General features: G+C 42.4%; 1 protein-coding gene across 1 annotated transcript; it reads left to right on the top strand.

The window, feature by feature from the left end:
* The first annotated feature begins 5,881 nt into the window (after positions 1-5,881).
* On the top strand, positions 5,882-10,024 carry LOC123094172 (probable leucine-rich repeat receptor-like protein kinase At1g35710). The gene is made up of 2 exons (XM_044516230.1): positions 5,882-9,394; positions 9,543-10,024. Exons 1-2 carry the CDS (start codon positions 5,896-5,898, stop codon positions 9,893-9,895), a joined length of 3,852 nt encoding a protein of 1,283 aa, XP_044372165.1. The 5' UTR covers positions 5,882-5,895; the 3' UTR covers positions 9,896-10,024.
* Positions 10,025-12,357: the final 2,333 nt, after the last annotated feature.

Raw genomic sequence — 12,357 nt, forward strand, 5'->3', positions numbered from 1 at the left:
TCTGACTTCAATATATCGCTTCTACTCCAAAATTATCCTTCAGCACGCGTCTAAAGTGATAGTAGATGTTATTAGTCAAGTAGTTTCAGTTATCGTTATTCCTTTTTTTTGCGAAAAATCGTTATTCCTTAGCATACTTGATCGCTGTTTGGGGATGCATGATGTATCTGATTTTCTGATTTTCTGTTGATTTCGATCGCATTGCTTGAATCTCTTAAAACTGGTTAGTTGCGTGAAAACAAACAATCACAAGGCTAGTTTTTCTCGTACTTTTCATCTTATGTGGCATCTTCTAGGTTGATTAACTGGAGAGGTGTATGAGTGAGGGAGATAGAACTCTAGGTGGTTTTCGAAGCGTCAGGATTTGGTGGCTAGGGTCTGAAGTTATTTCCCCCCTGCTAAAAGGCCACGACGGCAAACAGATTGCATTACCCTAAAAAAAACAGATTGCATTGTGGACAAACATATATGAGGGTGCACGGTTAAAAAAAACAAATATGAGGGTACACAACATGCATCATCACCCATACCAACTTTCTTTATTCTCTCCCGGGAAAGTCAAATAAAAACAATGTCACTAGTCCATCCTATGTGAGGAAACTTCTTTTTGTGAAAAAAGCCTACTATTACATGTTTATTCTTGCATATTATAAAAATAATTATGTGTAAATTGTGTGAAAATTTTAACATTATTTTCCTAATTCTTTTTATTTATTTATTTTAAAGAAGGGTTATAGTAATGCCGCTAATTCATTCCTTGAACACATAACATACTATGTCTATTAGTGGCACTGCATACCTCGAACAGATGCACACACACATAGTTTTTATTTTTTGTGGGGAAATGGAAAGTTTTATTCCAAAATAATAGGGTTACAATCCAAAAGCTACTGGGAGAGGGTCAACCCTTCAATAAAAGTAGCGCCCAGACAATGAGGAGAAGGATCGAAGGCCGACAAAGGTCTCCTACGGACGAGCCGACACCGGAAAAAGATAGTTGTCGCCGCCGCAGTCGATCTGCCAAGCGATCCGCCCGCAGACGAGTCGGCGTCGGAGCAGAGACCAACCGTTGCCGCAGTCGAGACCGCCGAACCACCGTGTAGCCAACGCGTCACATGAAGGTCGCCGTGAAGCCAGACCCACCGTGCTGTCACCGCTCACGGCCAGAGCAGCCACCCCGCCGACAGTTGCCCCACCCGCACCATCCGCCTGGATTCACTTGTCAGATCCGACGCCAACCACCACCATCTCCCACAGAACCGGCCCCAAGGTGCAGCGGAAACCAAATCCACCGCTAGCCGAACTCCCACGCGAGCCGAACCAGCCCAGCGGCCATCGAGCCCGAGCCTCCCGGAGGCACACCAGGAGCCAGATCTGGGCACGCCCCGCCATGCCCGCCCACGCGGACATGGAGCCGCCTGCGCAACCACCACGACAGGCGGCGTCGACCGGCGCCCAGTCGCCGCGATGCCCCCCCCCTCCCCCCACACATACATCGCGCCTCCACCTGGATGCGTCGTCCCGCGCCACCCGTCGCCAAGCGAAGAGGAGAAGTCGCCTCGCCACCGCCGCCGCTGACCAGGCTTCGCCCGGCCGCGTCGTCGAAAGGCGGCTAGGGAGGGAGGAGGGGCGGAGGCGGGGTCTCCTGCGGCGGCTAGGCCTCCTCCCGTGATGCGCGTCGCGAGAGAACATTTGTGAATTGATTGCCATAACCACTGGTACTTATGGTAGGATAAATGTAAGTTGGTTCATGAAGGAAAGTTTCAAGATGCAATCCAGACGTCTACGAGGGTTTGTGCTATAACGGCAAATTTTGTCAATGCTCAGTCCCCTAATGCTACCAGTAAAAAAAGGGGTGGGGCAGACCTCCTATGGATTTTGTCAAACTGAATGTGGATGCTTCTTCTGATTAGGATGTTCTTAGGGGAACTGCGGGGGGGCTGTACTCATAAATGATAAAAACCCAAGACAAATTCATTGTTGATGGAAATTGAAAGATCGATTGTTGTGCTGACGTTCTCGCAGCAGAAGCGCTGGCTCTAAGATTTGGCCTATCTCCTGCACAAAAAAGGGGCTTCAATTGCCTTGTTATTAATTCGGATAGTATGAACGTCAATGATACAATGAAGAATGGAGGACAGTCTGCGCGAGGCAGTTTTCGATGACTGTTATTTTTTGGCTTGTGATTTTCCTTTTACTAACTTTGAACATTGTTATGGGGAAGCGAATAAGATTGGCCACGAACTTGCTAGGTTAGCGAAATGAGATTGTATCTCTCCTTATAGTCGACGTAACCGTTATTTGCAATTAATAAATTTTATTATTGCTCAAAATGAAATGTCCCCATTCAACCCTAGTGCGTCGCCGCCGCCATCACCACTGTCGATGCCAACCTTGAGCCTTCGTCCCTCTCTCACACAAGCGACGAAGGCACCCTCGGTGGCGGGTACACGTCGGACACACAGGAGGAACCGGTCGACCGCAAGAACAAGAAGGTGATGGTGGACAAGTTGTCGCTACCGAAGCTCGTCCCAAACCAGTGGGTCGGCTTCTGCGTCGATAACTCCCTGGGTGATCACATCAGCGAGTAGGGAGAGAGAGAGAGAGAGAGACCTTCCCCCGCCACGCTGCTCCTCCACATTTCTTTCCTCACGCCGGCACTCTAACACTTAGACCGCCTACAAGCACACGCCCATTCGCCGCTGATTTTGTAACGTCATCCCGCCGCCACACCTGCGATATGCTGTCACCGCCGACTTCGTCGATGCCGGAGCGCCCTGCTTCTGACGCTTTCTCGACCCCAGTTACGGCTCCAATGCGACAATGTCCTTCCCGGATGCTTCCCTAGGACCGCTGACCTTGCCGATTCAGCGCCGCCCTGCCCTGGTCGCTTCATGTACGCTGCCGGCTGCCTCACCATTGGCTCTCCGACCAATTTTCGTCGCCGGCCAGTGGCGGAGACAAGGGGGGAGGGGGGGGGCTCACCATTGGATCTTATGGCGGCACAACGCACAAGTTGCTGCTCGTCGATTCTTCAGGATGTTGCCAATGAAATAGCAAGGTTAACACATTACACTTTCTACTAACCTCTCTCAATTCACATCTTGTATCGTTTCGAACTTATTCATCAGATTTTTATTATTTTGGCTATGTGATTTGTGATGCATCGCCATACTAGGGCATACGCACCCGCAATCATTCTAAAGCTTGGGTCTGAAAAATCGTGAGCATTGACGGTTGCCTAGAGTATGCCAACAACGACCAGCCGATCTACTTCTACCTATCGACAAAGGGGATGAGTAGAGGCTAGATTTATTTCTCTAGGTATGTGTTCTACCAATTTTGAATAATTTTGCGTAATACAACAAAAACAGATCTAATATAATTAGTGATGATTTGTCATTCAAATATTATTTTTGCGGGGATTTTCCATTCAAATATGTACCAATACAAGCTAAAGGCCAGCCATTTGGTTATACAATGCTTGTTCTTTCCATATGACAATGATTTGTAGCAAGATATTTCATGTCATGTTTCGAAGTAGTTTGATTATCACTTGGTCTACTTGGCGCATACGTGGCATTATTAACCATATTAACTATAGCTAGACAACCCGCAAAAAAACTATAGCCAGACACGATCCAGCTGAAAAAAAAGTCTGTCTAGACAAATTAAACGCAAAATATACTTGAATATATAACTATTGGATAGTTTGCGATAAAAAAATTAGTTACTGGCTTGACCAACATTTGGCCCCTCCTATGCCTAAATCCTGGCTCTGCCCCTGTCGCCGGCGGAGCCGCTTGTTCTCAATGCCACCAGCAGCCAATGGTGAGGTCTGTTGGGTTAGCGCTAAAATCAGTTTCCACATTTTTTTATTATAATTTTTATTTACATATTGCAGTGTTTGTAGAAACTATAGTTTGGCGTCACGCCGCAAAACGCCTCCTATAGAGAACCTCGAACATCTCATGTTTCATGGCTCTTCCCTCAATTCACCGAGCAAAGACCAGGATGTCCACTCGGATAACAGGGGTGGTTGCTCTAATTCGTCACCAGACAGCCTAGCCGGAAAAGATCATTCAAGGCACTGGTGTTCCACACATTGAATTGAACCTGAGATTACTCAAAGAATCAGATGCAACCCCAGGGAATAATCCGGTAACAATGCAAGAGATCAATTTGAATTATTTCACTGCTTTCAATTATCTTAATAGACACAGTGCAATTGTTTGAAAAGGCCAATTTCAGTTGTTTCAAAAGACTAATTTCAATATCTTAAAAGAGAGATTTCGATTATTTCAATGACTTATTTTCCAATTACCAATTCAATTTTTTCCCGAAAGATTGGTTTCTATTTGTCTGAAAAGACCAATTATAATTTATTAAAAGGAATTATTTTATATTTTTCAAATTAATGATTTCATTAATTTTCAAAGATGATTTCAATTATTTTCATAGAACGATTTCAATTATTTCAAAAAAACATCTTTTTCCAAATAATCCATTTTTATTTAGTATTTTTGGACCAGCCCCTCCTCATTAGCACCAACCGCGCACACAACATCATTGGAGAAATGAAATCTTTACTATCATCTTGCTTGACGCCACGTGTGTCTTCTATACCAGTTTATGAACGACGTGATAGATTAGGTTGTGATCACATCATCCAGAGGGTTGTGACAAACACCTAAATAGACATACTTTTACCGAATGTATTGGAACAAGCTGGAACATAATGATTTGACCCCATCAAAAGATAATGATTTGACCCCATCACTGGTCTGGAATATTCCACTTAGAGAGAAATGATTGGACTAGAGTGTTATGTATTATATTATTATTATTATTATTATTATTATTATTATTATTATTATTATTACTGCAGATCAAAATTTTATTCTCTAGAGGAAAAAATAGGTGATAAAGTGGGTCAACTAATTACCACGTAGCAAAGTTTCAAGCACAAAATTAAAGAAAGCCTAGATACAGGCACCATAGTTTATGATCGTGCTTTATTTTTCTTGTAATAATAACAGTTTTCAAGCACACAGATAGTATAAGGGCTTGGTAGTACTACCTTCGGCCTGGTTTATTGGTCTTCATTGTATTTTGTGTCAAATTTTGGTCATAGATTTAACTACAAAATGTTAATACATCTCATAAAAAATAATATCATTGAAAACTATGTTCAAATACCAATCCAACGATATAATTTTTGGTGACATGCATTAACATTTTGTTAGTTAAATATTTGGTCAAAATTTGACACAAAATACAAAGGAGACCAATAAACCCTGACGAAGGTAGTACAATACAATCGTATCTAGTATTATTGGTAATAAACTCGATCGAGAAGCATGTCGGCATGTCGGCATTCTAGTTCGAGTCAGAGTACAACCATATCACTCACTAGCTAGTCACTGGTCCAATAAATCGGCAGTGTATTTTTCAGCAGGGAATCAAACAGTGACTGTTCTCGATCTCCACTAACAGCGACTTGTCCGTCTCCTTTTTTTTTTTTTTTTTTTTTTTGCGGGGAACTTGTCCGTCTCCATAGGGATTTAGTACCAGTCCAAAAAATCGGCGCCGCAGCTCGCAGAGATCCAGAATTCATTTTGCGTGGACACAGTTGTTTTGACACTTCAGCAGTTGAGAGTAGAGAATTTCCAGGTCTGTGTGTGTGTGTGTACATAATGCATGGACAGTACGAGAGCCCAGCATTTCACGGTAATATCAATATATGTCAGCGTACGAGAGCCCAGCATTTCACGGTGCTAGTCTCTCCCCTCCGCCCCCCATGACGAGAGGAGCACCTACATAAGAACACTCCACGGATCAGTTTCACAGGAACAAAACCAGTAACCTACTCCAGCTGCCATGCGACTAGCCGGCATGGAGACCTCCCCTCACATAAAGCTTGTCTCGCTCGCTCTCCTACTAGCCTCGTTTCCCTTTCCCCGGGCCATGGCAGCGCCACCCCCATCCCTCCTGGAAGAAGAGGCAGGAGCCCTCCTCGCCTGGAAAGCCACCATACAGAACCCCCCAGCCCGGCTCCAATCATGGGGAAACACCACAACACGACCATGCGGCTGGTACGGCATCAGGTGTGGCGAGCATCAAGCAAGCATCACTGAGATCTCTCTCCGGGGGTTGTGGCTGAGAGCGAGGCTGGACGCCCTCAACTTCACGGCGTTGCATACTCTCACGAGTATCCGACTACCCTACAATCAGATAAGAGGCCCCTTTCCACCCGCTTTAGCATCATCCTTGCCAAACCTCCGCCACCTACTGCTCCAGGGGAATGGACTCTCCGGTCAAATACCGAGACAAATAAAACACCTAGAGAGTCTCGTTGGGTTGGACTTGTCAAACAACCACTTGTCTGGTCCTATACCCATTGAACTAGGCTACCTAAATAAGTTGACCAGGTTAGATCTTTCCACCAACAACCTCACAGGCCCCATTCCAAGAACTCTAGGGAATTGCACTAAGCTCACCATCTTGTACCTTGATGGTAATCGGTTATCTGGACATGTTCCTCGAGAACTAGGTTACATCGTGAAACTAGAGGAGTTAGCACTTAGCAGCAACAAACTTATGGGTTCCATCCCCAATACCTTTGGGAGTTTGATTAACATCACTGGATTGTACCTATGGGATAACCAACTATCCGGACATGTTCCTCCAGAACTAAATTCCTTGGTGAATCTGGAAGACTTGGAACTTGCCAAAAACAGACTCACGGGTTCCATCCCCGGTTCCTTTGGAAATTTGACCAAGCTCACTACCTTGATTCTTCATGGTAACCAATTCTCTGGACATGTTCCTCGAGAACTAGGTTCTCTTGTGAATTTGCAAGTGTTGTCGCTTCACAGCAACCAGTTAGTGGGTTCCATCCCCAATACCTTTGGAAACTTGACCAATATCACTGCCTTGTCCCTATATCATAACCAATTATCCGGGAATATTCCTCAAGAACTAGGTTCCCTGATAAATCTAGAATTGTTGGATCTTAGCAACAACACACTCATGGGATCCATCCCCATTACCTTTGTAAATTTGACCAATATCACTACCTTGTCCCTATATGACAACCAACTCTCTGGACATGTTCCTCGAGAACTAGGTTTCTTGGTGAATTTTGAACATTTGTTGCTTCAAAAAAACCAACTCACGGGTTCCATCCCCGATACCTTTGGAAATTTGAACAAGCTCACTACCTTGTACCTTTTCCGTAACCAACTCTCCGGAGATGTTCCTAAAGAATTAGGTTCCTTGGTGAGTTTGGAAGACTTGCAACTTTACAAAAACAAATTCTTGGGTTCCATCCCCAATACCTTTGGAAATTTGACCAAGCTCACTACGCTGTACCTATATGATAACCAACTTTCCGGGCATGTTCCCCGAGAACTAGGGTCCTTGGTGAATCTAGAAGACTTGGAACTTCATAGAAACAAACTCTTTGGTTCCATCCCCAATGCCTTGGGAAACTTGACAAAGCTTACTACCTTGAACCTAGGGGGAAACCAACTTTCAGGGGGCATTCCTCAAGAACTAGGTTACTTGGTGAATCTAGAAGACTTGGAACTTGACAAAAACAAACTCATGGGTTGCATCCCCAATACCTTTGAAAATATGACAAAGCTCAATACATTATTCCTTGATGATAACGAATTCTCCGGACATGTTCCACAAGAAATTGGCACCTTAATGAATCTCAACTATATACAAATTGATAGTAACGATCTCTCTGGTCCCTTGCCGCCAAGCTTGTGCGTTGGCGGCATGCTCAAGACATTAATCGCATTTGACAACAATCTCAATGGGCCTTTGCCGTCAAGTTTGATAAACTGCAAAAGCCTAGTTAGAGTTCGTCTTGAAAGGAATCAGATAGAAGGAGATATTTCCAAGATGGGGGTGTATCCGAATCTTGTCTACATGGATCTGAGATCAAACAATCTATTTGGTCAACTATCTTTTCTCTGGGGGGATTGCCATAATCTTCAGATGCTACGAATCTCAAACAACAACCTTACGGGGGAAATACCCGCAAGTATGGGGCAACTATCTCAACTAGGGATACTTGATCTTTCATCAAACAAGCTTGAAGGAGAGATTCCAAGTGCACTAGGCAATCTGAAAAGTTTGTTCAACTTGAGCCTAGCGGACAATTTGTTGCATGGAAGTATTCCGGAAGAAATTGGAGCATTGTCCAGTCTGGAGTTACTGGATTTGTCATCAAATAACCTAAATGGTTCGGTACAATATTCAATTGAACATTGTTTGAAACTTCGCCTTTTAAAGCTGAATCACAATAACTTCATAGGAAACATCCATGCCGAGTTAGGGTCACTGCGCAATTTATACAAATTGGATTTAAGTGACAATTCATTTTTTGGGGAAATACCAAGCCAAGTTAGTGGTTTGAGCATGCTAGAAAGTCTGAATCTTTCACATAATGAACTAAATGGCTCCATTCCATCATCATTTCAGAGTATGGAAAGCTTGACATCCATTGATGTATCTTATAATGAATTGGAAGGGCCAGTCCCGAACAGTAAGCTCTTCCAACGAGCTCCAAACCAGCGGTTCATGCATAATAAGAAGCTATGTGGTGTGGTGAATGGATTACCCCCTTGTAATAGTGTAACTCAGAGCAGAGACAAGTGGAAAGGATACAAAATACTTGTACTAGCTCCTGTTCTGGCTCTGATATGTCTTATTCTTATTGTGATGATATTGATGTTCTGGCATGAAAGAAAGAAAATCAAGGAAACCAACAATGATAAAGTAACACAAGAAAAAGTCTTCTCTATTTGGAGTTTTGATGGGGCAAATGTGTTCAAGCAAATAGTTGAAGCAACCAACCATTTTAGCGAGATGCATTGCATAGGAACCGGGGGATATGGATCTGTGTATAAAGCTATACTTGCAACAGGCGAAATATTTGCAGTGAAGAAGATACACATGATAGAAGATGAGTGTTGCGTAAATGAGCAGTTGTTCAATCGTGAAGTTGAGGCATTGGTGCAGATTCGTCATCGAAACATCGTACAACTTCTGGGTTATTGTTCCTCTAGCCAAGGCAGGTTCCTTATCTATGAATATATGGAGAGAGGAGACTTGGCAAAAATGTTGAAGGACAATGAAACGGCAATTGAATTGGATTGGAGAAGGCGGATATGTATTGTATTGGATGTGGTTCATGCTTTGGCATACATGCACCATGATTGTTCATCAACAATAGTCCATAGAGACATAACAAGCAACAATATTTTGCTTGATCAAGAATTTAGAGCATGCATCTCTGACTTTGGTACGGCTAAAATACTCAATATTTATGGTCAAAATCTCACAAGGCTAGCTGGGACGAAAGGCTACCTTGCCCCAGGTAAACAAAACTAAAAACCTTATCTACTATTTTTTTTTTTTGCAGTTTTGCAGTTTTAGATGGAAAGATTGATGTAATCTAATGATTATGATGGACTTTGAACTTCTCAGTTGTAACATATGCACTAACTTATTTGTATTAATTGCAGAGCTGGCATATACAGAAAACGTGACGGAGAAATGTGATGTATACAGCTTCGGAGTGCTCGTTTTGGAGCTATTTATGGGATCTCATCCAGGCGATTTGCTCTCATCCCTCTCGTTGGCCACCAAGAACAATTTTGTGTGCATGCAAGATCTTCTGGACTCCAGGCTTGCCCTCCCGGATGCTGAGTCCGCCATAGAAATATACTGCATGCTCAGTGTCGCAGTTCGGTGCCTGGAGCCGCTTCCACCCCGCAGGCCAACGGCACGACGTGCCAGCGACGAGCTATCTACGATTAAAGCTTCTGAAGATCATGTTGATTATTTGCACGCCGGCATCACCTTTCATGTGATGTAGTGCATGTGGCTATGGCTGATTAATTTGTATCATGTGGTTTCTTCTCTGCTACCTACCTAGCCACTTGGTTAAAAAGTGTTGTTTCCTCTGTAACTGATACAAAAGTTAATATGGTGTATATGGAACTAGCAAACATGTACTACCGTAAAAAAAATCAAACATGTACTATTGTATCATTGTGCGAAGAGACAATGCACTACTGCAAAACTAGTCTGCACTAATGGGTCCATAAGTAATTTGATCGTGGATAAATCTGTCATGTGGAACGACGAAGATTATTTTCCTCCTTTGGGGAGTAGCATATATATACTCCGAAATATGCCGAATGTAAGCTTTTTTTCTTTTGAGAAACTTGCCGCCGAGTTTAAGTATTGTTTTTTTAGCAGAGAGTGTAAGTATTGCTGAGATAGCAAATAGTATGGAAGCCCAGCCTCATGACACGGAGAAGAATTTGCAAATTCTGCTTTAGGCTCAGCACGTCCTCTAGTCAATCTGCAACATGCCCCAAGATGTATCACGTATTGGGCCTTTTTTTCTGGGGAGGCGATGGTCCGAGAACACCATGGAGGTTATTGCGTTCTACTCCTGTGTTCCTAAATATAAGATCTTTTATAGATTTTATAATACTGACTATATATGAAGCAAAATGAGTGTACCCACACTCTAATGTATGTACATATACATTCGTATGTAGTCCATTTTAAAATCTCTAAAAGGTCTTATATTTAGGAACGGAGGGAGTACTGTTCACCACTAATCCCACTGCTCTCACTAGTAGAGAAGTGGCTAGCCACAACTTTATTTGGTCCCCCCCCCCCCCTCCCCATTTTCAATCAACGTCGGCACTATATTTTTCAAATAGTATTGGTGTTCGCATATTTGGTACGACATTACTAAGACCATAGTGCTGATGTTAGAAAAATAGTTGAATGCCATTTGTAGGTGGGACACGCAGTTGGTACAAGGCGTCATATAGTGGTGATGTGGCATAGCATGGAACGTTGGAACTATTGTGTTTAGTTGTGGCGTGTCATGTGTTCCACGTCAGCACTATATGACAGTGGGTCTTTTTTTGAACTCTTTATTATTTGTAAATGTGAATATATTTATGTTGTATTTTGAGACATTAAAATTTTTACCTTTTTTATTTTTGTAACTGCTGAACATTTTTATATTATATTTTTGTTTATTTTTGTTAAATCTGGAATATTTTAATTGGAAATTATGATAATTTTATAATATATTTTGAGTTTTTTATTTCATTACGTTTAAAAATAATAATGGTGGGGAACATTTTTATGTTATAGTAGTCAAAAAATATAGTAGTTACTTTTATTAAAGTGAGAATATTTGAAATAGAAATGCTATCCTTTTTTAATATATATTTAATCAGTAGTAATTTTTATGAAAGTAAAAATGTTGTTTTTAATATATTTTTAATTGTAGTATTATCTTTAGTCTTCTAATAAATAAATAAATGTAATTACTGACCACTGCCCTATTGCGCCTAGCCCAAGAGTGCTTCAGAAGCAATGGGTCAAAACGGAGGGGCATCAGACCCCCTCGCCCCAAATTATCTCTCTACACACTCACTCTCTCTCTCTCTCTCTATCCTCTTTCTGTGCTGCTCGCCACCGGCCGATTCCGTCCGTCTCCGCTACTGAGGTATACTTCTACAACTCCTTGCTACCTCTTGAGCATGCGTTGGTTTTTCCCTTGAAGAGAAAGGGTGATGCAGCAAAGTAGCGTAAGTATTTCCCTCAGTTTTTGAGAACCAAGGTATCAATCCAGTAGTAGGCTCCTCAAAAGTCCCACGCACCTATACAAACAAACAAGAACCTTGCAACCAACGCGATAAAGGGGTTGTCAATCCCTTGACGGTAACTTGCGAAAGTAAGATCTGATAGAGATAATAAGATAAGATAAATATTTTTGGTATTTTTATAATATAGATTGGAAAGTAAAAGATGCAAATAAAAGTAGATGGGAAACTTATATGATAAAAGATAGACTTGGGGGCCATAGGTTTCACTAGTGGCTTCTCTCAAGATAGCATAAGTATTACGGTGGGTTAACAAATTACGTTTATAGAAAAGCGCATAGTTATGAGATTATCTAGGCATGATCATGTATATAGGCATCACATCCGTGACAAATAGACCGACTCCTGCCTGCATCTACTACTATTACTCCACACATCGACCGACTCCTGCCTGCATCTAGAGTATTAAGTTCATGAAGAACAGAGTAACGCATTAAGAAAGATGACATGATGTAGACGGATAAACTAATGCAATATGATATAAACCCCATCTTTTTATCCTCGATGGCAACAATACAATACATGCCTTACTGCCCCTGCTGTCACTGGAAAAGGACACCGCAAGATTGAACTCAAAGCTAAGCACTTCTCCTATTGCAAGAAAGATCAATCTAGTAGGCCAAACCGAACTGATAATTCG

The sequence above is a fragment of the Triticum aestivum genome, chromosome 4B, assembly GCF_018294505.1.
Source record: "Triticum aestivum cultivar Chinese Spring chromosome 4B, IWGSC CS RefSeq v2.1, whole genome shotgun sequence".
In the NCBI taxonomy this organism is placed as follows: domain Eukaryota; kingdom Viridiplantae; phylum Streptophyta; class Magnoliopsida; order Poales; family Poaceae; genus Triticum; species Triticum aestivum.